Source organism: Giraffa tippelskirchi, chromosome 7 (assembly GCF_054371585.1).
Source record: "Giraffa tippelskirchi isolate mGirTip1 chromosome 7, T2T-mGirTip1v1.2.pri, whole genome shotgun sequence".
NCBI classification, from domain to species: Eukaryota; Metazoa; Chordata; class Mammalia; order Artiodactyla; family Giraffidae; genus Giraffa; species Giraffa tippelskirchi.
Genome location: NC_137281.1, coordinates 72,517,773 through 72,543,183, shown reverse-complemented (window position 1 = coordinate 72,543,183; position 25,411 = coordinate 72,517,773). Strand labels below are relative to the sequence as shown.

Genomic DNA, 25,411 nt, shown 5'->3' with positions numbered 1-25,411 from the left:
TAGAATACTATTAGGCCTTGAAAACAAAGGGAATCCTAACACATACTCAGTTCGGTTCAGTTAAATTCAGTTCAGTCGCTCAGTCGTGTCAGACTGTTTGCAACCCAATGGACTGCAGCATGCCAGGCCTCCCTGTCCATCACCAACTCCTGGAGTTTGCTCAGACTCATGTCCATCGAGTCGATGATGCCATCCAACCATCTCATCCTCTGTCATCCCCTTCTCCTCCTGCCTTCAATCTTTCCCAGCATCAGGGTCTTTTCCAGTGAGTCAGTTCTTTGCATCACATAACCAAAGTATTCGAGTTTCATCTTCAGCATCAGTCCTTCCAATGAATATTCAGGACTGATTTCCTTTAGGATGGACTGTTTGGATCTCCTTGAAGTCCAAGGGACTCTTAAGAGTCTTCTCCAACACCACAGTTCAGAAGCATCAGTTCTTCGGCACTCAGCTTTCTTTATAGTCCAACTCTCACAGGCATACATGACTACTGAAGAAACCATAGCTTTGACTAGGTTGACTTTTGTTGGCAACGTAATGTCTCTGCTTTTTAATATGCTGTCTAGGTTGGTCATAACTTTTCTTCCAAGGAGTAAGCGTCTTTTAATTTCATGGCTGCAGTCACCATCTGCAGTGATTTTGGAGCCCCAAAAGTAAAATCTGTCACTGTTTCCACTGTTTCCCCATCTATTTGCCATGAAGTGATGGGACCAGATGCCATGATCTTAGTTTTCTGAGAAAAAAGTAAGCCAACTTTTCACTCTCCTCTTTCATGTTCATCAAGATGCTCTTTAGTTCTTCTTCGCTTTTTGCCATAAGGGTGGTGTCATCTGCATATCTGAGTTTATTGATATTTCTCCTGGCAATCTTGATCCCAGTTTGTGCTTCAGCCAGCCCGGCGTTTCTCATGATGTACTCTGCATATAAGTTAAATAAGCAGGGTGACAGTATACAGCCTTGATGTACTCCTTTCCCAATTTGGAACCAGTCTGTTTTTCCATGTCCAGTTCTAACTGTTGCTTCCTGACCTGCATACAGATTTCTCGGCAGGTCAGGTGGTCTGGTATTCCCGTCTCTTGAAGAATTTTCCACAGTTTGTTGTGATCCACACAGTCAAAGGCTTTGGCATAGTCAATAAAGCAGAAGTAGATGTTTTTCTAGAACTCTCTTGCTTTTTTGATGATCCAGCAGATGCTGGCAATTTGATCTCTGGTTCCTTTGCCTTTTCTAAATCCAACTTGAACATCTGGAAGTTCACGGTTCACGTATTGCTGAAGCCTGGCTTGGAGAATTTTGAGCATTACTTTACTAGCGTGTGAGATGAATGCAATTGTGCGGTAGTTTGAGCATTCTTTGGCATTGCCTTTCTTTGGGATTGGAATGAAAACTGACCTTTTCCAGTCCTGTGGCCACTGCTGAGTTTTCCAAATGTAACACATGCTACAACATAAATAAACCTTGGAGGCACTGCTCAGTGAGATAAAGACAAATTATTGCCTAGTTCCACTTACACAAGGTACCTAAAGTAGCAAATACATAGAAACAGAAAAGAGAATGGTGATGGCCAGGGTCCTGGGAAGGGGAGGATCAGGAGTTATTATTTAATGAATACAGTCTCAGTTGGGGACAATGAAAACACTCCAAAGATTGATGGTGGTGAGAGTTGGATGATAACATGAATATGCTTAGTACACTGAAACTATACCCTTAAAATGGTTAAGATGGTAAATTTTATGTTATGTATATTTTATTATAGTAAAAAAAAAAAGGAAGGAAACTATAATATAGACTAGTGATGAATGCTGAAATAGTTAAAATAGAAATGGTTGTTGCGTTTCTAGTTATAAGGGCTTCCCTTGTGGCTCAGCTGGTAAAGAATCCACCTGCAATATGGGAGACCTGGGTTTGATCCCCGGGTTGGGAAGATCCCCTGGTTGGGAAGATCCCCTGGAGAAGGGAATGGCTACCCACTCCAGTATTCTGGCCTAAAGAATTCCATGGACTCTATTGTCCATTGGGTCGCAAAGAGTTGGACACGACTGAGCGACTTTCACTTTCTAGTTATAAAGCTTTGTAAAGGCAAAAAGAAATTTTAAATGTTTTGTAAGAAAAAAAATAGTAGTATCTGTCTGAATCTAAAGCCCTAGATTGTAGTATCAAGAAAAAAAAAAAGAAGAGGAGCAATTAAAAGTATACCAAATATTTATCTTATATAGGTGTGTGCTTAGTTACTCAGCTGTGTCCGACTCTTTGCAACCCCATGGACTGTAGCCCACCAGGCTCCTCTGTCCATGGGATTCTCCAGGCAAGAATACTGGAGTGGGTTGCCATTCCCTTCTCCAGGGGATCTTCACAACCCGGGAATCAAACTCGAATCTCCTGCATTGGCAGGCAGATTCTTTACCACCAAGCCTCCTGGGAAGCCCATTTTAAATAGGAGATGGTCTCAAAAATATCTGTGGTTTGGCTCTTCACCGCATTAGAGAAATGCACTGTATTGTAGAATGGTTTTGAGAATCTTAATGGTAACTAACCATGGTCAAGTTAAATCTTAGTATGTCTTGGGCTTCCCTGGTGGTCAGACGTTAAAGCATCTGCCTGCAGTACGGGAGACCTGGGTTTGATCCCTGGGTTCAAAAGATCCCCTGGAGAAGGGCCTGGCAACCCACTCCAGTATTCTTTCCTGGAGAATACCCATGGACAGAAGAGCCTGGCGGGCTGTAGTCCATGAGGTTGCAAATAGTCAGTCAGGACTGAGCAACTAAGCACAGCACAGCATGTCTTCTAAAATCCCAAAGCCATAAAAACAGACTGTGTAATCAGTGTAACAAAAGATAAAACCAAAAGCCTGACATAGAAGTTTTTAAAATACCATCAAATAAGATAAAAGAGACCAGATAGCCCAGTAATAACAATACATGTAAAAAAGGATCAAAAGCCTCTACTAAAATCAAAGTCTTTAAAATAGAGTAAAAAATACTTAAAAAGCTCAACAGTGATGTGGCATCCCAGTAGGAATGCATGAGGGTTTCCAGCTACATGACTCATCTCTATATGAGGTCATTGCAAAGGGAGAAATACGGTGCCTTCCTCCAAGAATCCTTCCTCCAAGCACCGCTGAACATTGCACTTTCTCTTTTCATATAAACCCTTAAAGTCTGTGTCATAAATTGCCTAGGCCTGCCCCACTGGGGATTAGGGGTAATGCTGCTTCAATCATGTCTGTTTTTATATGTATTATATGTAATATTATATATAAGACAGATATATTCATCTGTAAAACCAATTGTTGAATTAATGAATAAGAAATACCCCAGAATTCTCCCTCTTCCACCAAGAGACAAATTATCTGTGACCTTTCAGGGGAGGATATCTCAAAAGGTTAGTTGGTGTCAAAGAAGTATCATGTATAGTGTAGCTTCAGGAAGTGTGAATACCAATAGTCTGTAGTCTTCATGAGATTCCTACAATGCCACTTTAATGTAAACCCAACAGAAGGTAATAAAAATGGCTAACATTACAAAGCAGGACAAAGGTAACTGCAAATAAAAAGGAAGTTGTATGAAAATCAGACAAAATTCAATTCAGGGCAAATAGAGCAGAAAAATATTGATATTGAGAAAATGAACTTGGTCAATATTCATGAAACAGTTAATGTTGCATCAAATACACAAAGAAAAGACTGTTAGAAATACAGACAGAACTTGATTAAATGCAGTCATCTAATCACATCAGAATTGTTCAATACTTTCTTTTAACTGTATGAAAAGAAAAACCAACAGTAAAATCACAAAGTAAAAATAATGAGAAAATTAATATCAAAACTTAGGGGATTGTGCCAAAATTGTACTGTGAAGGGAAGTTTATAGTTTTGCATGTCCCTCTGATTAAACATTAAAGGCTGATGACAAATGAACTGAGACTTCAGATTAAGAAATTAAAGAGCAACACAAAATAATAAAAAAAACCCAGCAATACCACATAACACATGCTGTGGGCTGATACTGCCTGAAGCACTTTACATGCATTCATTTAAGCACCACAGCAAAAGTAAATGCTGTTCATGTGCCCATTTTTCAGATGAGACAACTAAGGCAGGAAAGTCCTGCCACTGTTAGGTGACAGAGCCAGTATAGGAGCCCAGACCGTCTGACTCCAGGTACATTTTGTTAACTACTCCATAGACTGCTTTTCAAGGAAAACAGAGAGAAGTTCGCATTTGTTTAAAGTCAGAAATTAGTAGAAAAATAAATGTAAAAACTAATTCTTTGATAAACCTCGAGAAAGATGAGCCTCTAGGACATCTAATCGATATAAAATAAATACATAAAATTCAAACTATATAACAAGAGGATAAGAAAGTTTCCTATGGGAAATAGAAATATAAAAATAAAGCCTACTATTTAACTCTTTGCTAAAAATTTCAGAAATCTTAGTGAAATATCTAACCTATGAATATACAAATTACCAAAATTGACTCAATGCAAAAGAAGGCAAGGAAAGAGAAAAAGCAATAAGGAAGAAATGAGATGAATAAAAAATAAAGAGAAAGATGGAATAAATAAATATAAAACTTTCCCACTAAAATCTCTCAGACCAGTTAGCATCATAGGTGAAAGAAATCATTTCTTCATAGGAAGAAACAATACCAATTCCATCACAAACTTTTCCAGAAAATAGAAGAGGGGGAAAGTCTTCCTCATCCATTTTATGACACTACTGATAGCAAAGCCAAAGGGATTGCAAGAAAAGAATTACAGACCAATATCTTTCACTAACATAGACACAAAATTCCTCAACAAAATTAACAGCTTAAATCTAGCCATATAATAAGCAGAACCCAAATGTGGTTTATTACAGCAGTGCAATTTCATTTTAACATTTGGAAATTACTGTATTAGAAGACTATGACAGAAAAACATATGGACATCTCAATAGATGCAGAAAAAGCAGACAGAAGAATCCAACATCAATTCATGATAAAAACTCTCAGCAAACTAGGAATAGAAGGAATAAAGTACATCTAAGAAAACCCTACAACAGATACCAAATTTAGTGATGAAAGAATGAAAACTTTTCCCCTGAGATTAAGAACAAAGCCAAGAGTTCAACAGTCACTTCTTTTATTTAGCATTGTGCTGAGTAGCTAGTAGTCCAATAAGAAAAAATAGCAACATGAAAGATGTATAGATAGGAAAGGAACTAAAACTGTCTTCATTCACAGAAAGCATGATCATCTGTATAGGAAAAATCTACCAAAAATGCAAATAGAGCATGTTTAGCCCAATCACGAGATATAAGATCAATATACAGAAATCAATTGAGTTTCTATATAGTAACAATTAATAACTGGAAATTGACATTTTTAAAATAGTATTTTCATACTATTGATATTGATAACCCTATATGCGAGACAGAATAAGAGACACAGATGCATAGAACAATTTTATGGACTCTGAGGGAGAAGGTGAGGGTGGGACGTTCTGGGAGAATAGCATTGAAACATGTATATTATCATATGTGAAACAGAACACCATTCCATGTTCGATGCATGAGACAAGGGCTCAGGGCCGGGGCAATGGGATGACCCAGAGGGATGGGATGGGGAGGGAGGTGGGTGGGGGGTCCAGGAAGGGGAACACATGTAAACCCATGGCTGATTCATGTCAATGTATGGCAAAAACTATTACAATATTGTAAAGTAATTAGCCCCCAACTAAAATAAAAAACAAAACAAAACAAAACAAAAACAAACAAACAAAAAATTGTAACTCAAAAAAAAAAAAATAGTATTTTCAGTAGTAACAAAAATATTAAATGCCTGATTTCAAGATTTACTGTCAAGCTCAGGTAATCAAAACAGTTTAGCATTGGCATAAAGATAGTTGTATAGATCAGTGGGACAGAATAGAGGATCCCGAAATAGGATTCTCAGGGTACTTCAGTGGAGAAAGAATATTCTGTTCAATGAGTGGGTCTGGAAAAATGGATTTTTGTATTAAGAAAAGTATTAATCCTTAAACAAAACCATAAACATAACTTGAAATGAATGATAAACCTAAATATACAAGCTAAAACTATAAAACTTATAGAAGAAAACAAGATAAAATCTGTATGACTTTGGGATAGGCAAAGATTTCTTAGGCTGTAAGCATGAAGAATAAGGGAAAAGTTATATCTCTACACTTCAGGAGACATTGTTTAGAAGACAAAAATGCAGTTCACAAACTGGAAGAAAATATTTGCAAAGCTTACAGCTCATAAGGGACTTACATCAAGAAGAGATAAAGAATTCTTTTAAACCCAATTTTTTTTAATGGTCCAAAGATTTGAGTAGACTGCTGACATTCAACAAAAGAAAATATAGAAATATCAAGCAAGCATATAGAAAGATGCTGAGCATCATTAGTTGTTAGGGAAATGCAAATTAAAACCACAATGAAGTATCATCTCACACCTGTCAGAATCAAAAAGACAACGAATAACAACTTTCCGTGAGGATGTAGAGAAAAGGGAACCCTCATGTCCTGTTGGTGGAAATGTATAGAATGGAGATTCCTTTAAAAATTAAAACTATTAGGTGGTGCAAACATAATTGCAGTTTTGGATCGTGAATTTTAAATCATTATAACTAGGCTCAAACACATCTTTATTAATCAAAATAGGAACCATTATAATCAACACATTTTTGCCAACGAGAAATAAATTTGTTTATTCCTGTAGCATAAAAATCCGTGCTTCGGGTTTTGATGAACTCTTAGAAAGCATTTTCCAAGCCTCCTGGTTGTGGAAGCATTTTCCCTGCAAAAAGTGATCAAGATGGTTGAAGAAGTGGCAGTCGGTTGGTGAGAGGTCAGGTGAATGTGGTGGATGAGGCAAAACTTCGTAGGCCAACTCATTCAACTTTTGATGTGTTCGTTGTGCAAAGTGTGGTCAGGCGTTGTCACGGAGAAGATCGGGAGCCGTTCTGTTGACCAGTGCCGGCTGCAGGTGACACAGTTTCCAGTACATCTCATCGATTTGCTGAGCTCACTTCTCAGATGTAATGGTTTTGCCAGGATTCAGAAGTCTGTGGTGGATCAGACCAGCAGCAGACCACCAAAGAGTGACCATGACCCTTTTTTTGGGTGCAAGTTGGGCTTTGGGAAGTGCTTTGGAGCTTCTTCTCAGTCCAACCACTGAGCGGGTCGTTGCTGGTTGTCATATAAAATCCGCTTGTCGTCACATCACAATCCAGTTGAGAAACGGTTCATTGTTGTTGTGTAGAATAAGAGAAGATGACACTTCAAAACGACAATTTTTTGATCTGCAGTCAGCTTGTGAGGCACCCACTTACCGAGCTTTTTCACCTTTCCAGTTTGTTTCAAATGCCAAACGACCATAGAAAGGTCGATGTGGAGTTCTTCAGCAACTTCTCGTGTAGTTGTAAGAGGATCAGTTTTGATGGTTGCTCTCAATGGTCCTTGTCAACTTCCAATGGCCAGCCACTGGGCTCCTCATCTTCAAGGATCTCATCTCCTTTGCGAAATTTCTTGAACCACCACTGCACTGTATGTTCATTAGCAGTTCCTGGGCCAAATGAGTTCTTGATGTTGCGAATTGCCTCTGCTGCTTTACAACCCATTTTGAACTTGAAAATCACTCAAAGTTGCCTTTTGTTTAACATCATTTCCATAGTCTAAAAAAATATGAAATACATAGCAAGCAATTAAGGCATTTCACAACAAACTGTGGAAAATTCTTAATGAGATGGAAATACCAGACCACCTGACTTGCCTCCTGAGAAATCTGTATGCAGGCCAAGAAACAACAGTTAGAACTGGACATGGAACAACAGACTGGTTCCAGATCTGGAAAGGAATACGTCAAAGCTGTATATTGTCACCCTGCTTATTTAACTTATATGCAGAGTACATCATGCGAAATGCCCGGCTGGATGAAACACAAGCTGGAATCAAGATTGCCGGGAGAAATATCAATAACCTCAGATATGCAGATGACACCACCCTTATGGCAGAAAGCGAAGAAGAACTAAAGAGCCTCTTGATGAAAGTGAAAGAGGAGAGTGAAAAAGTTGGCTTAAAGCTCAACGTTCAGAAAACTAAGATCATGGCATCTGGTCCCATCACTTCGTGGCAAATGGATGGGTAAACAATGGAAATTGTGAGAGACTTTATTTTCTTGGGCTCCAAAATCACTGCAGATGGTGACTGCAGCCATGAAATTAAAAGATACTTTCTCATTGGAAGAAAAGCTATGACCAACCTAGACAGCATGTTAAAAAGCAGAGACATTGCTTTGCCAACAAAGGTCTGTCTAGTCAAAGGTAAGGTTTTTCCAATAGTCATGTATGGATGTGAGAGTTGTACCATAAAGAAAGCTGAGCGATGAAGAATTGATGCTTTTAACTGTAGTGTTGGAGAAGACTCTTGAGAGTCCCTTGGACTACAAGGAGATCCAACTAGTCAATCCTAAAAGAAATCAGTCCTGAACATTCATTGGAAGGACTGATGTTGAAGCTGAAGCTTCAATACTTTGGCCACCTGATGCGAAGAACTGACTCATTTGAAAAGACCCTGATGCTGGGAAAGATTGAAGGTGGGAGGATGAGATGGTTGAATGGCATCATTGACTCAATGGACATGAGTTTGAGTAAGCTGCAGGAGTTGGTGATGGACAGAGAAGCCTGGCGTGCTGCAGTCCATGGGGTCACAAAGAGTCGGATATGACTGAGCCACTGAACTGAACTGAGTAAGTCATAGCGAAAAACGATAAAGCAATGAGTGCACATTAAAATGATGTATAACATAACCACATTTATTTAAGAATGTATTCCAATATCAAATGGCAAAATTCAGCAATGCAAAACCATAATTGCTTTTGCACCAACCCAATGCATACAGTTCATCAGTTCCACTCCTGGGTTTTCAAAAAAAGATATATGTACACCTGTGTTTATTGCAGCATTATTTACAATAGCCAAGATATGGAAGCAATCTAAGTGTCAATCAATAGATGAATGGATAAGAAGTTGTGATATGTAAAAAATATATTACTCAGCCATAAAAAAAAAAAAAGGAATGAAATCTTGTCATTTCAGAGAACACAGCTGGACTTGGGTGTGTTATGCTAAATGAAACAAGTCAGACAGAGAAAGACAAACACTGTATGATTTTACTTGTATGTGGAATCTAAAAAATGAAACAAATGAACAAACATAACAAAACAAAAGCAAACTCACAGATATAGAGAACAGACAGGTGGTTGTCAGAGGAGAGGAGAGAAAATAGGTGAAGGGGATTAACTCCCAGTTGGTACAAACTCCCAACTACAGAATTGTTGTCATTGTTCAGTCACTTAGTAGTGTCCAACCCTTTGTGACCCCAAGGACTGCAGCACACTAGTCTCCCCTGTCCTCCCAGAGTTTGTTCAAACTCATGTCCATTGAACTGGTGAGGCCATCCAACCATCTCATCCTCTGTTGCCTCCTCCTCCTGCCCTCAATCTTTCCCAGCATCAGGGTCTTTTTAATTACAAAAGAAATGAATCACAGATATGAAGTGTACATTATGGGGATATGTCAAGAATTGTAATTTTAATATCTTTGTAAGGTGGCAATGGCAGCTAGACTTATAATTCTGAAATGTACAGAAGTACTGAATTATGATGGTGTGTACCAGGAGCTCACAGAGTGTTGTAGATCAGTTATCCTGTAAAAACAAACCCAGAGAGAAAGAGCTCAGATGTGTGGTTACCAGAGGCAGGGGGTAAAGGAGAAGTGGATAAAAGCGGTCAAAAGATACAAACTTCCAGTTACAAGATAAGTACTTGAGATATGATATACAACATGGTAATAAAATTAACACTTCTATACATTATATGTGAACATTGTTAAGAGAGTACATTCTGAATTCTTATCACAAGGAACAATATCCTTTTCTATTTCTTTAATTTTGTATCTGTATGATATGAATGTTTGCTAAACTATTATGCTGATCATTTCATGATGTATGTAAGTCAAGTCATTATTTTGAACATCTTAAACTTATATAGTGCTGTATGTTAACTATATCTCAACAAAACTGGAAGAAAAAAAAGGGTATATACTGGAAAGTCTAAAGTAAAAAGCAAAAGCGGCAAATACCACTTTATGCCTACAAGAATGGCTAAAAAGAGAATTGATAAATGTGAGGCATGTGCGAGACTGCTGAGTATCGTCATTAAAAGAAGTCCTTTGAAAAACTGGAGGAATATGTGATAGGCCTGGATATGGTACAGAGGTTTCAGTTCTCTCCAGATTAATACAGTTTTGGTCAAAATACAATTGTGATCACCTATAAAATTAGCAAAATAATAGCTAAGGCACTTTTGAAAAAGCAGAAGAGTAATGGAGTGAAGGACCATTGCTCTAGGAGATATTAAGTGGACTGTCATACAGTGGCAACTAACACATCATAAATCAACTATATTCCAGTAAAAAATTAATTAAAAAAAATAAACCATCAATTAAAATAGTGGCTTCGACACCACAACATGAGGGGATTACTGTGAAAAGTCCAGAAAGCAAGGCTAACGTTCATAAAAGTTCACCTGATGGTAAAGATAACATTAAAATCTTTGTATTGGAATGGAAAGACGAGCCAACTGGAAACAAACGTTAAGCAATTTCACATATTTATATCTTAAGATAAACTCCAAATAGATTGAAAACTTTAAGTGACAAAACAAACACAAAAAGACTATTAGGAAAATGCAAGAAGTGTCTGTGAACATACCTATAACCTAAAATGGGCCACACCTTTCTAGGCAGAACCTTCTTTTGTTCCTCTGCAGTGCTGTGCTTGGTCGCTCGGTCATGTCCAACTCTTTGCAACCCCATGACCTGAATGCATAATAATAAAAATGTTCTTGACAGCAGATAACCTAACTGAACAAAATTATCCACATTGTATAAAGAGTACAACAGGTCACCAAAATAATGGTGATGGTACTGCTGCTGAGGATAAGAAAAGAGTCACACTCAAGTCGAGAAAAAGGATAAAATACTTATAGTTTTAATATTTTACCTAGTTTTTATCTTAGAGAATATACTCATTTCTTTCTAAATAATCTTGGATGTGGGAAAGGTTTTATTTATAAGGATGTTTACTTCCTCATCCTTTACCCATGCTGCTGCTGCTAAGTCGCTTCAGTCGTGTCCGACTCTGTGCGACCCCATAGACGGCAGCCCACCAGGCTCCACCGTCCCTGGGATTCTCCAGGCAAGAACACTGGAGTGGGTTGCCATTTCCTTCTCCAGTGCATGAAAGGGAAAAGTGAAAGTGAAGTCGCTCAGTCATGTCTGACTCTTAGCGACCCCATGGACTATAGCCTACCAGGCTCCTCCGTCCATGGGATTTTCCAGGCAAGAGTACTGGAGTGGGGTGCCATTGCCTTCTCCCCTTTACCCATGGAAAAGGTTAAATGCCGTTACAATGTCCTACAGCGGGGATGAGTATGATTTCTATGGCTGCCTTAACACATTACCACAAACTGAGCGACTTAAAACAATGGAAATGTATGGTCTGAAATCAAGGTGTTGGCAGGGCCCTGCTCCCTCTGACAGCCCTAGGGCAGAATCCTTCTTTATCTCTTCCAGCGCCTGGAAGCCCTAGGCTTGTAGCCATGCCGCTGAAATCTCTGTCTCTCTCGTCATATACCCTTCTTTATGTGGCTGTGCTTGGTCTTACAAAGACATCAGTCATTGCACTTGCCCCCTCTTCCCCGCAATCCAGCATGACCTCATCTTAACTACATAATTAACAGCCCTGTTTACAAATAAGGTCATCTTCTGAAGTTCCATGTGAATGTGATTTTTTGGGGGGAAAAATATTCAACCCAGTATAGATGATATAGAAGAATATATGAAGATATAGAGAAAGGTTTACAAAATAGTATTGATAAAAAGGGTGATAAACACGTCATGTATATAGATCTAGAAAAACCTGAAAGGGTATTCAATAAGCATTACCGGTGGCTGTGAATCAGGGAAAGCTTGAATGGTTTTAGTTATGCTAATGAATTTCTGTATTTTCTAAATTTCTTGCGAGGAATATGTGTTTCTTTGGTAAGGAAATATAATCAACCTGTCTAGTCTAGGTTTTCAACATACAGGTTTAAGAATGATTTCATATTCTTGATTGCCACAGCTTTTGTCTAAAGAGGTAAAAATATCTTAGAGTTTACAGAGTTCAAAGTACATTTTAAAATGTCATTTAAAACAGAGAATATTTCAAAGTTGAATAGTTCCCTATTATACAACAAATTTTTGTTTTTCCAAATTATAGATAATTTGAGAGTTGTGGGTTTAAAATGCTCATTTTAAGTGTATATTGTCCTTTGTGTTATTGGAATTTCCCTGACTCTGTGAAATAGTTCCATTTTTCCCTCCATCCAGACACAGATGTTCTAGGTAGCACTGGTGAGACACTTGTAATGAACAATTGCTATGTTGTTTGTTGCTGTTTTCCTAGGCAAGGAATTGTTCCTTCAGGTCTCACAGAAAATGAATTATGGAGAGCAAAGTACATCTATGATTCAGCTTTTCATCCTGACACTGGTGAAAAGATGATTTTAATAGGAAGAATGTCAGCTCAAGTTCCAATGAACATGACCATCACAGGTTGTATGATGACATTTTATAGGTAAGTTCTGGCAATATAACAACAGTTTGTTTTCTATTCCAGGAGCTTAAAGCACATTTTTGTACTTGGATGGTTTTATTGAAATAAATGCCATTTCACATGGAGTTTCATTTTGTATAAAAGTTACAGTCCTAGGAGGTTGTTTTACCTTTTCCTTCTGTTGAATAGAACTCTCCTTGTTGCCCAAAAGGAAGTTGAATTTCTCCCTAAATCTTAGGCCCAAAAGAAAATGAGAAAGAAAGTTTAGAAAGCCTCTAAGCAGATTCTGTTTGTAATCGATTCAAATAATATAGGTAAAAGTATATAGGTAGGTGTAAACACCTAGGCTTATATGTGGAATGAGGAGGGATGAGAAATACTTAGCCTACAAATAGCTTTTTTCTGTAAGAGAAGGGACCTGACGTTAATCACAGTAATTGAGTGCCTACTCTTTTCTGGGCTCCCTTACAAGTTTAAGACAAAATTTAACTCCATCCTCACCTTAACCCAGCGATCCCCATCCTTCAGGATCTAATGCCTGATGATCTGAGGTGGGACTAATGTAATAATAATAATAGAAATAAAGTGTGCAATAAATGTAATGAGCTTGAATCATCCCGAAACCATCCCCCACTCCAGTCTGTAGAAAAATTGTCTTCCATGAAACCGGTCCCTGGTGCAATAAAGGTTAAGGACCACTGCCCGAACCCTCTTAAGTTTGTTGCTATCCATAGTTAATGAATGAGGAAACTGCGAATCAGAGAGGATAAAAATCTGCCCAGCTCCACTGGTCCTCAGCCTCTGACCCAGAACATACAGTCCTGGACCCAGCGCTCTCCCTGCTCCAGTCCGTCTCCTGTCTGGTTACTGGCGTTCGCATCATCTGCTCTGCATGATGGCTAGATCCCAAGCGGTGTTAGGTGTGTGACGGATCTCTCTATTTCAGGACCACACCAGCAGTGCTCTTCTGGCAGTGGATCAACCAGTCCTTTAATGCCGTGGTCAATTACACCAACAGAAGTGGAGATGCTCCCCTCACTGTCAAGTAAGACTGGAAGGTTTAACCAGCCTCTGCACTCTTCTGGTGTTCATTTGATCCAGTGGTGATGCCCTCCTGGTGAAAAAGTGTATTTGTACAAATTGTTTATATGGTTCGGAATCTTAGGGAGCCTGTATCTCAGTGGTGTGTCTTTTCCTCCCTTTCTGTCTAGATAACAGCTTTTCCACAGCCTGCCTTCTCAGACATCATCCATGCTGTTAGTGGCACTGGTAGGAAGACAGGACTCCCGCACCCTGGGGCACATCCCCTTCACCCCCACAGAACACACAGCAGGCAGCTCAGGGCGGGCCTTGGGAAACCCACACCGTACCCCCATCCACCCTGTGCGTTACACAGATAGCAACATCAACAGTGGGGGTCTCTGCAGAAATCCAGGGGATTTTATATCTGGTTTGTCTTTAAAATAGGATGTCTCTGGAGCCTGAAAGAAAGTGAATGGATTTAAAATTTTGCCTCCTGTGAGAAAATGTTCAGGCAAGCTAAAGTGATTAGTTAACCAAAACTTTGAGCCTAAGTTATGTGACGCTTCAAAGAATTTTTGGTTTTAACTCTGAAATTTTGTTTGATCATCTGTATTCTTCTATTGTCATCCTAGGGAACAAAGAATATTGAAATATGCAACCCAGCAGTGCTCATCACACCTTCATTCCATCCAGTTCTTGGATTAAAATCTATTTAAAAATCATAGAGAGGTGCTTGGGCTTACTTGCATTTTGAGATAAGATTTTTAGTATTTTAATGCAGTAAAATGTCATTTTAAGAATGGCTGCACTGCGTTTTTACTTTCAGCATGTATAGTGATATTTTGAGAAGTATTTTTTATTTAAGTCCATATGCTACAAATATTTAAGCTAATACACATTTCCCCACATTTGTAGCTTCCTGCCCAGTCACAGCTTCCTTCCTTCCCTGCCCAGTCACAGCTTCCTTCCTTCCCTGCCCAGTCACAGCTTCCTTCCTTCCCCTCCCCCAGACATGCATATTCTCCATGGTTTGGCGTGGTAGTTAGGTTACATGTGAAGAATGCCATTTTTATGTGGGTCTGCTTCCAGTTTCTCTGAATAGCTCTACTGGCAGAGCTGAATATATCATTGATGAATCTTTTTTAAAATTTATTTTATTGAATTATGCTTGATTTATAGTGTTCTGTTAGTTTCTACTGTGCAACAAAGTGATTCAGTTAAAATATACATTCTTTTTCGTATTTTCCATTGTAGTCTGTCACAGGATGTTGAATGTAGTTCCCTGTGCTGTACAGTAGAACACTGTTGTTTATCCATTCTACATATAATAGTTTGCATCCACTAAACCCAGACTCCCAAACCATCCCTGCCCTCCTCTCTTCCGGCTTGGCAGCCATGAGGCTATTCTCTTGTGAGCCTGCTCCTGTTTCTTCAATAAATTCATTTGTGTCATGTTTTATAGAATCTCTATTCTTAATCTTCTTCATTTCTTCCCAAAATGTTAGACTTGAGTTTTCTGACATATACCCATTGTTTATGTACCACTTTCCTTCTTTTCAGTGAACTGGGAACAGCTTATGTTTCTGCAACAACAGGTGCTGTAGCAACAGCTCTAGGACTCAACGCATTAACCAAGGTATTCAGATTTTTGTCTCCGTAGTAAAGCGTCTTAACTTGTTCTCACCTACCTGGCTCTAAGTCCCTCTGTTATTTCTCAAAATAGTTCAAGTCTGATGACTTTCTTATTATAGTCATCATCTTCAACTGTTTTTTGTTGTTGTTTTTTTAATTATATCGTCAATACTAACATTTGCCAAGACACTTGTTTGTAACTGACACTGTGTATTAAGTGCTAAATGCTTACCCACCACCCACCACCAAGGTTGGGCGCTGGGCAGGATGCCTCAGGGCACACCTCTGAGGAGGTGGAGGAGTCAGCATCTAAACCCAAGACTTTGGGACTTTAAAACCGCTACTCCATCAGCCACATGCAGCCATCAAAATATCATGGATGTCCACCTGGTCCCAGGATGCCCAGGCTGGCAATAGAAAAATAACCTCTAGGAAACAAGTTTTGAGCATACTTTTGGCCTGAGTTTCTATACAAGTAGGACTCTGCATTGGTAGTGATTTTTGAGAAGAAATAAGTATCTGCATTCAGTACTGTAGAAAAATTAAGATCTTGCTTTCGGAATTATCTTTTCTACAGCATGTCTCTCCGCTCATAGGACGTTTTGTTCCCTTCGCTGCGGTAGCTGCTGCTAATTGCATTAATATTCCGTTAATGAGGCAAAGGTAAGGTTAATATGCTCTCCTAGAGAGGACTTGTGCTTGACAATAGGATCTCTTCTAATAAATTGCTTTGTTGAAACTTTAAAAGCTTTTTATTTTTATTTTAATATTTACAGATGAAATTATATGAGATTCGCTTCCATATAATCTGGTAACGGGGTGAGGATGGGTCCATTGATGAAACAGGGTCAGCTCTGAGTTGCTAATATTAAACTGGACTGATGAGCATATGGGATTTGGACTAGTCTTTCTACTTCTGTATGATACAACATTAAAAAAAATAGATCTCAGACTTATGTCTGTGCCCGGAAAGCTTATTCTATAAAATAGGTTCTTCCCTCACTCAGATTTTCTTTTAGGGTTTAAGATAATATTAATCTATATCTTTGGAAGTATTTTTTTAGTACTGGCAAAAATTAAAGGAGAAGGAAGAATGAAAAAAAAAAAGCATTTTGGAATGGATAACGAAAAACAGGGTAACAGAGGAGCTATAATTATAGCATTAGTGACCATAGTTAAATATTCAATAGTGCCTGTACTTGTGGCTGCTGTGTCAGTATAGTTAGTTTACTTAATGATGCTGTGAATTGTATCTATCTCATTTTCTATTTTTTAGAAATTCAGGCAAGGCTTCATTGTTAGGGCAGATTCTGGAGAAAAGATACAAAGAGACCAAAAAAGTCAGCTCCCACTTTTGAAGAGCCTGGAGCAAAAGCAGGGGACTGGGGCAGGCCCCTGCACACAACCACCTAAGGACTGGGCAAAATGCCTAAGCCAGCGTCCTGCTGGACTCCTGGACACACCCCTACCCTCAGCCCACGTAAGGAACAAGCTGCCCCCCAACCGTGGGAGCTAGCAAGCCTCAGGGAGCCAGCAAGCTAGAAAAGGAAGCTGTTAACTTCTTTTTGCTACCCCTGGAGCCCCAGTTGAGCCTTTCCTGAATTTCTTTAAGTTACCTATACATCTTTTGAGTTCTATTGTTATTCAAAATGCTGCCTTTTTTTAACAAAGTTTGCTAGTGTTGTTTCCTTTTTGTGTCTATCCCACAGGGATTAAGCTTGTTCTTGGCATTTAAAAGTAAGGCTTATTAGAGCCAAAAATGACCCTGGAGTGCATTTTTGGATTAAGTAGGGATTGGTCTTTCACAGCCTAAGTACTGTTTCCAGCTGTTCCGTGGACCACCTGTGTATGAACTTTGCACGTGTCTTGCTCTCCAGGGAACTCAAAGTTGGCATTCCTGTCACAGATGAGAATGGGAACCGCCTGGGCGAGTCGGCAAACGCTGCCAAACAAGCCATCACGCAAGTAGTTGTCTCCAGGATCCTGATGGCAGCCCCTGGCATGGGTGAGGAGAACCTTGGCATCTGTTCATGTACTTGGCATGTCTCGCTTGAACAATCGTTGGTGTGCCAGTGAGCACCAACCATGAAGGATCCCTCCCTGAGGTGGCATCTAGTGGGGGAGGCAGAAAACTGACCAAATAAGTCAAATATGTAATCTGTGAGATGGTTATAAGGGCTAAGGGGATACAGAGGGTTGGGGATCTTGGAGTGGAAGTGTTATCAAACACAAGTCCATGTGTACAGTGAGGGCAAACAATACCAAAACGACAGAGTTTGGAGAAGAGAAAGATTGCAGGGCTGTGCAAGGACAACAGTGGCTCATGCCCCTAGAAAACCCCCAAAGTGTTTACAAACAAAGCATTTTTAAAGGCCACATGATGGGGAGGGGGGCCGCAGGGTATGTGATTGGCTCCTGCACAGTTCTCTGATCGGCTGATGGTAAGGTAACAAGGGGGTTAACAGTATCAGTCCTTAGGCGCCAGACAGTCTGGGGGCTGTGTGCTCATGATCGTCCTGAGATACTGTTATCTGGGTGCTTCAGAGAGGAGCTGCAGCAGAGGGTGTGGGGGAGGGGGTCTGTCCCAGGAAGACCCCATAGGTCCTGCTTGGTGACAGAAGTAGATTGGGCAGGTAAGGGAGAGAGTGGTTCCAGGCATGAATCTTCTGGGGCAGATGGAACAACAAGAGGTGGCTGAGGCATGCCTAGTGGCTTAGAAGCATCACAGGGCCTCGTGGGGAGAGAGAAGGGGGCAGGAACAGTAGACGGGGAGCCGAGGCTGACGTGGGCCGAGCACGGATGGCTCTGCCAGCATTTGGAGTCCTGGCTTTTAGTCTGAGGCGGGGGAGGCCATGGAGGGTTTTGAGCAGGGGAGTAGTAATAATAACCCAACTTGGGTTTTAACTGCATGACTCTGAGGGCCATGTTGAGAGTCAGCTGAAAAGGAACCAAGACTGGTGATTGGAGACTGGTCAGGATGGTGGTTGGACCAGGGCAGTTGACAGTACAGGCGATGAGAATTTGAAGAGAAAGAATTTGGTCTTGTCAATCTTGACAAGAAACTTCTAACAGTTCTTGAATAAGAATAATTTATACTGAGGATTTACTTGTATCAATTGGAAACAATTGGAACACAAACCAAGTTGGGTTAATTCCAACAACTGTGAATAAAATGGCTGCCAGTTTTGTCCATTAGACTTGGACTCAGCATGACGAAATGCAGAAAATCTCTGTTGTGACTTAGTTCCTCTGAGAATCTCAGATCTGCTCCTAAAGCTTCTTCAGCTACACTCAGACCAGGACTCTCAAGAAGGATCTCAGAAACCAGAGGGCCCATGACTACGTTACTCTTTCAAGAAAAAAGAAAACAGAAATAAGTATCTTTAATTTCCTTGTCTAAATTGAATGCAAACAGCACTTGGCTATTTACTAAGCTCTCAAAGGAAGCATACTTAATTGAATGCTGTCAGGTTTTCCCAGTGATATTTTTTTGGTTGTTGTCTTTAAATTCCTTTTGTCACTGAGAATGCTCATCAGCATTCCTCACAAGTAGGAGTGAGCAAACAAAAGTTAAAGAAAGAAAACTTTCTTCTATTCCAACTGCTGGCACTACAGCTAATTAATTGGTTATCTGATTAAAAAGCAGAGACATTACTTTGCCGACAGTGGTCCATCTAGTCAAAGCTATGGTTTTTCCAGTAGTCATTTATTGATGTGAGAGTTGGACCATAAAGAAAGCCAAGTGCCAAAAGAATTGATGCTTTTGAACTGTGGTGTGGAGAAGACTCTTGAGAGTCCCTTGGACTGCAGGGAGATCCAACCAGTCCATCCTAAAGGAAATCAGTCCTGAATATTCATTGGAAGAACTGATGCTGAAGCTGAAACTCCAATACTTTGGTCATCTGATGTGAAGAGCTGACTCATTTGAAAAGACCCGATGCTGGGAAAGATTGAAGGCAGGAGAAGGGGATGACAGGGGATGAGATAGTTGGATGGCATCACCGACTCAATGGACATGAGTTTGAGCAAACTCTGGGAGTTGGTGATGGACAGGGAGGCCTGGTGTACTGCAGTCCATGGGGTCACAAAGAGTTGGACACAACTGAGCTACTGAACTGATTAACCACTGTTAAGTGATTTAACAAAGACATCCTCGTGAGGCAGTAGTGTGCACTGTGGGGTGGGTGAACTGAGGAAACCACAGTCATGAAATGTAGGCCAAGAGTCCACTGACTCAGGGACCAGCATGTTGTCACTGACCTGCGAGGAGGTGGGGAGGCCGCCCTGGCACACCTGCTGAGCCCAGATCTCCAGATTTTATGAGACCAAGGTGGCCACTCCAGTCTACCCTGGGTAGGCTTTTGGTTTTGCTCTTTCCCGTTTTGAAATACAAGGCTCCTCTTTGAAATTCAGTCATCCCAACAGATTTGTCTCCAGTGGCTTGGTTATCTTACACATTATTTAGTCCTGGGAGAAGAGACAGTCTTCCTATCCCAGCAACATCTCTAAAGGTAATTGACATATTGAAATTGCTGTGATGGTTTAGTCTGACGGATAGTTTAGTCTGAATCATGAGTAAATGAACTATGCTATCTGATGTTTTACATGCATCATTGCAGCTTATCGTCCTGGCTAGTTTGATGCAGTTATCCCTATTATATAGACAAGGAAAACAGAAAACCGAGGCTCAGAGCAGTGAGGTAACTTTTTCTGGATCACCCAGCTAACAAGTGGTCTGTGTGACTCAAGGCAGGAATTTTTATACTATACTCCACAGGAATGGCCACCCGGGGAAGCCTGCATTTGTGTCACTGGTACAAGAGGGGAAAGTTCCTGATGTTTGCAGTGTTGTATCTTTAGTTAAAGATAAAGTTCTCTTCAAGATCATAAAGTTTTATAGCTGGCCTAGAGCATTGTATTATTTTTCAAAAGTTTAACAAATGGAAACAGTGGGAGTTTTTTTAATGCTAAGATATTTTAAAGAATATTGCAATTACTTTTATTCTGCCAGTGTGAAACTAGTCTGAAAGTAATATAAGCCTTTTGTGAAATTGTTGAGGGAAAAAAAAATGTGAGCTGGAAATAGACATTAACCAAGATTTAAGCGGGTCTGTCTTTACTTCCAGCCATCCCTCCCTTTATCATGAATACGCTGGAAAAGAAAGCCTTTCTCAAGGTAAGCCCCAGTTCTGTTTATCCTTGTTTCAATCCTTACAGATTGTCTTCAGACTTCAAACTATACAGACTATTTCCCACATGGATAGTGAGTAAAGAATTTGAAGGTCAGTGGCAATTGGACACTTGATGGACTATTTTATTTCTAATAAGAAATATTTGAAAAAGCTCTCATAAATCTTTCACTTGTTGAATGCTGCCCACTCCTCTTGAGCGGCCATAACCCAAGTACACACTTATCTTACTTATCAGTCAGATCCCTAGCTAAGTAATAATGAAGAGAAGGTATGAATTTGGAACGATTTGTTTTAAGTCCCTGTACATACTGTCTGAAAGGAAAGAATAATTGGGAGTAGTAGCTTCACAGAACACTGAATTAGTGCCTAGATGTATTTTTCTTTGGTAATCATCTCTAACAATCCATTAATCTATCAGCCGCCTCCCCTCAGGGTCTGAAAATATTACAGGATGAAGCTGTAACTGAGAAACCTCTGTGCTTTGTCTGCATCCTTGTGGTTTCCAGGATTCAAATGCAGTTGTGTTTATGTTTCACCTTAGCTTTCCAGTTTCTTGTAACAGGTAGGAAAGAGGCAGACGGGGCAACTCCTTTGGCTCCTGCTGTGCTTGGAATCTGACACCATTACTCCTGCTTGGGGAATGGATCCAGCTCCTGGCTGGGGGTGCAGGCGTATTGTAAACACTGCAGCTCTCTCAGGGTGAACTGCTTTGGGTTTTAGCGACAGAACCGTCACATTGAGGGAACACTACCATGTCCTTTGAAAGAAGGACATGGTTCATAGACCTGACGCTTTCTGAATGATTTCTGTGATTGGGAAAATTCTAAATGTCTGACAGGTCAAAGTTCATTGACCTGTATTCACCCTATGGGCTCCAGACGGGAAAATTAAGGCCAACACCCAATACTTTCTACACAATGACATTCTCAGACAATAAGCCAAGAAAGTATGCTTTGGAAAAACAATAGTATTGAGTTTAACTGGCATGTCAGATGTACCAACCCCATGTGAGAGCAAGAAAGAGGGCCCTCTCCTAGACAGCCCCCTCATTCTTTCCTGGGAGCTTCGGGTACATGAGCAAATTATATTCTCGGAGCGTCTTCCTCTAGCAGTCTCACACGTCGGTGTGAGTGGTGTGGTAGGATGTTGCAGTGTCTCTGTAGTGATGGAGCTGTTCCCCTCGGAGCATCCCGGGGGATCCACAGACCCCTGGACCACCCCCAGGAGGCAGCATTCTCACATGCCTTCTGAGTCTCCATCCATCTCCTGGTAGATTTCTACAGTCTTAATTGTAAGATTAAACAAAAATATAAAACAGTTTCACTGACTTAACCAGTAAAGCTATTAGTGAAGACCGAAATGTGAAGGTGACCTCATTTGACATCTTACCTACTTTGATAAGCTCTTACTTGAGGATTCATGAAAAGGCTTTGCTGAAGTCTCTTTCCTCTGCAGAATTTAGAAACGATGAATTCTTTAAAGCTGCTCAGGGATTACTGTGTGTGCTGGAACAGGGACTAGATCTTGAAGCTACCATATTATGTAAACAGATGAACTCTTTAAAGCTGCCAAGGAATTAGTGTATGTACTAGAACGGTGACTAGATCTGAAAACTACTAAATTATGTAAACATCTAAAACTCACCAACTTTGATGTCTCAGTGATTTTCAGATAATCTTAAAAAAAAAAATTGATGCTCCTTTCTCTGTCTATCCCTGCTTTCCTTATGGGAAGTGATTTAGGCTTTGAAGGAGAAAACCTGTCATGAACTTAGAGAGGGGCCATCAGCATTATCCTCCAGGATGCTAGTAGGAACTGGAACATCCAGTGGCTCCTTAACTTTACAGATATGGAATTGATACACTGTGTTCTTCACTGCTAGCTCTTGATCTGATGAGATACTAGGATTATAGTCCTTCTGCAAAGGCATATGTTGATCCAGGCAACCTTTGGATTTTCCTGATTGTTAATTTCTTAAGGTATTGGTATGCCAACTTCACGGGCAACAGAAAATCAAAAAAACATATTTTATAAATCCAACCTCCCCCTCCTGCAGACTTTAAGCAAAATCAGACTTCCGAGTAGATACAAGGCTTGGGGATAGTCATCTCATCCTGTTTGTCTGGCATAAAAGTAAACTTTTGCAGGAGAGGAATACTAAATGTGGGTCATTCCACCAATAGTATATGATTGTCATGAATCAGCAACTATGAATGCAGTGGGGAGACCACCATCAGTGGCAATATCCCCACCATCAAAGCTTTCCCAGTCCTTTCTCTCTGCCTCTCCAATACCACCCAGCACCCAATTAGCAGAGGGATGTCAGCAGCCTGACTCTGCAGTGAGGCTCCGAATCTGGCCATTTGCCACTGCTGGTAGGACATTACTTCCTGGGAGTCTCACTCCTGGCTGTGGATATTGAGCACACATGGGTGCTAATGTGGGTTTGGGACTCCAGAAATTCTTTAAGAGAGTCTGCATGCAAACCTACATTCATGCTGAAATTAGGTCACCAGAGAAAACAGTGGCGTGAACTTGGTCCTTTCTTCTCCTAACTGTCATGCCCTTGTACTCCTGGGGTCTCAGTGTTGTTGGGAAAGTTGCTGGCATTACTCTAATATCTCAGTAACAGACACTGGCCAGGACACATAGTTGGGCATATTGCATCATTTTCCTGCTGGGACAGACAGAAATTGCTGCAGATACAGCCTGGCATTTTCTTCCATGAAGCAACCAGCAAATAGTACAAGCAGTTAGCCACTACTCCCACATGGCCCTAGGGTTTTTCACATGAAAAATGAATAAATATTGTGTTTTCCTCCCTGGTTTTTGGTTTTCGGCTTTGCTTGGTACTGTACCCTTCAACAATAATTTGGAGGTGTGCCACCTTGCTTCCCCTCTGCCTGCTCCACTTCCCCACTGAAGGCCCTCACACAGGGCCGGAGAAGGCTGCTGGCATCAGAAGCCATGTGGCAGGGTGGGGGAGGCGGTCAGAGTAGCTCATGGATCCGTCCAAGGGCCTCACTAGCTGTCAGGGGTCTGGCTGCTGCTAAACTGGTTCAGACCTCTGTGGAGGATGATGCTTTGAAAAAGCTATGGCCAAATGTTGAGCTCCTCAGACATACATCCCACTCCCACATTCAGGGTTGTTGTTACATCAGAGTATTGCATTTTTGCCCCTGTAGCAAGGACTATAGGACTTCACTGATAGTATGGCCATTGTGAAAGCAGAGTGGAGGTAGCTTATATTTGTATCCATACATTTCCATCTGCAAAGCACTTTCACATGCTATTTTGAAAGGGAGGCTTTTCAGAGCCCCTTTTACAAAGGCTCAGAGGTCATTTCTTTAGCTGTGCATCATGTCCACGTGGGTGGCCACTTCTGCCTGGGTCTGTCGGCCCTCTCTTCCCACAGCTCCAGCAGCCAGATGTGCCTCCCTGCAAGGATGTGCTTCTCGGGGCTCACCTCGGATGTGACCAAACTCCTCTGCAAACATGAAAGGAATTGAATGTTCTTGGCTTTTTTAAACAGTGAGCTTGGGGAGCATTCGGCATGACTCATCCTTCCCCCCACGCCTTGTCTTTTTCCAAATGGAGTGCTAGCAAAAAGCATCAGCTGTGGGCAAGTGACTCACCGAAATCTTTGCAGTAAACCAAAAGTTCACTGTCTAAAAGCTGGTGCTTTACCCAACAGTTTTCTTGAAGAATAGCTCCTGTGGTCTCTTTACCTTGCTGGCACTTTTCATTGAGAACAAAGTTGGTATGAATTGAGTCAGATAAGAGCTCCTCATTCCTAAAGTTCTTGTTCATTTATATTTTCTTTAGTAAAGATGGACAGCTCTGTCTACTCAATAGATTTTCAGGATTGTCTGCTAATGGAGTGTGACTATAGCATTTATTTGTTCGTTCATTTGTTTGATTCAGCAGCCCTTTGGTGAATGCCTATTGCAGCCAAGCAATGTGCTGGGTGCCATTATCATAGAAATAGGGCTGGGGCCCTGCTCTCAGAACCATACAGTGTGGTGGGGGGTGGCACAGGGCACGTGGTTCCAATCCATGGTAAATAAGAGTGTGGAGCATGGAGGGAGCATAGGGGAGTTTCTCCCCCAGCTGCAGCAGGTAAGCGGAAGCCCCTGACGACGACTGGCCGGGGGCACAGCCCTGCAGAAGCTCAGAAAGGGCATAGAGGTGGGAGGCCTGTGTGTGGTCAGGCTGCCGGGGATGTGGGCCATGTGTAGGGAATTGATGGCATACATACATACACATATCAACTCCCAGTGGCTCATGGAATCTAAGTGCAAAAATCTACAATTGTCACACTTCTAGAAGAAAATAGAACATCTTTCAGATCTGGAGTTAAGCAAAGATTTCTTAGACTTAACACAATCCATAAAATAAAAAATGGACAAATTTGGCTTCATCAAAATGTTAAAATTCTGTTTTTTGAACACGATAAAGAGAATGAAAAGACAGGGAACAGACTGGAGAAAATTTATGCAAAGTATGTGTCTGATAAAGGACTTGTATCCAAAATATACACTTGTTCAGGAAAACAACTCAATGTTTTTTTAAAGGGTAAAAGGTTTGAACAGATATTTCACCAAATATACATAGATATCAAATAATATCACATGTAAAGATGCTCAGTATCTTTAGTCATTGGGGAAATTCAGGTTAAAAACCACATTAGCTACCTCTAAACACCTATTGGAATGGCTAAAATTAAAAAGACTGACTATAAAAAGTGTTGACAAGGATGTAGATAGAGGACCTGAAGCTCTTATTCCCTACTGGTGGGAATGTGAAAGGGTACAACCACTTTGTTGTTCTTTCTCTAAGTTGTGTCCAACCCTTTATAACCCCAGGGACTGCAGCACACCAAGCTTCCCTGTCCTTCACTAT

At 40.6% G+C, this 25,411-nt stretch overlaps 1 protein-coding gene across 1 annotated transcript in view; it reads left to right on the top strand.

Annotated features, from left to right (window-relative positions):
• SFXN1 (sideroflexin 1) overlaps positions 1 to 25,411 on the top strand; it is a 52,503-nt gene that overhangs the window by 18,476 nt on the left and 8,616 nt on the right. The window contains exons 3-8 of the mRNA XM_081517281.1: positions 12,513 to 12,683; positions 13,609 to 13,707; positions 15,246 to 15,321; positions 15,895 to 15,980; positions 17,195 to 17,322; positions 20,444 to 20,493. Coding sequence (XP_081373407.1) covers positions 12,513 to 12,683; positions 13,609 to 13,707; positions 15,246 to 15,321; positions 15,895 to 15,980; positions 17,195 to 17,322; positions 20,444 to 20,493 — 610 coding nt within the window. The remainder of the gene's footprint in view (positions 1 to 12,512; positions 12,684 to 13,608; positions 13,708 to 15,245; positions 15,322 to 15,894; positions 15,981 to 17,194; positions 17,323 to 20,443; positions 20,494 to 25,411) is intronic.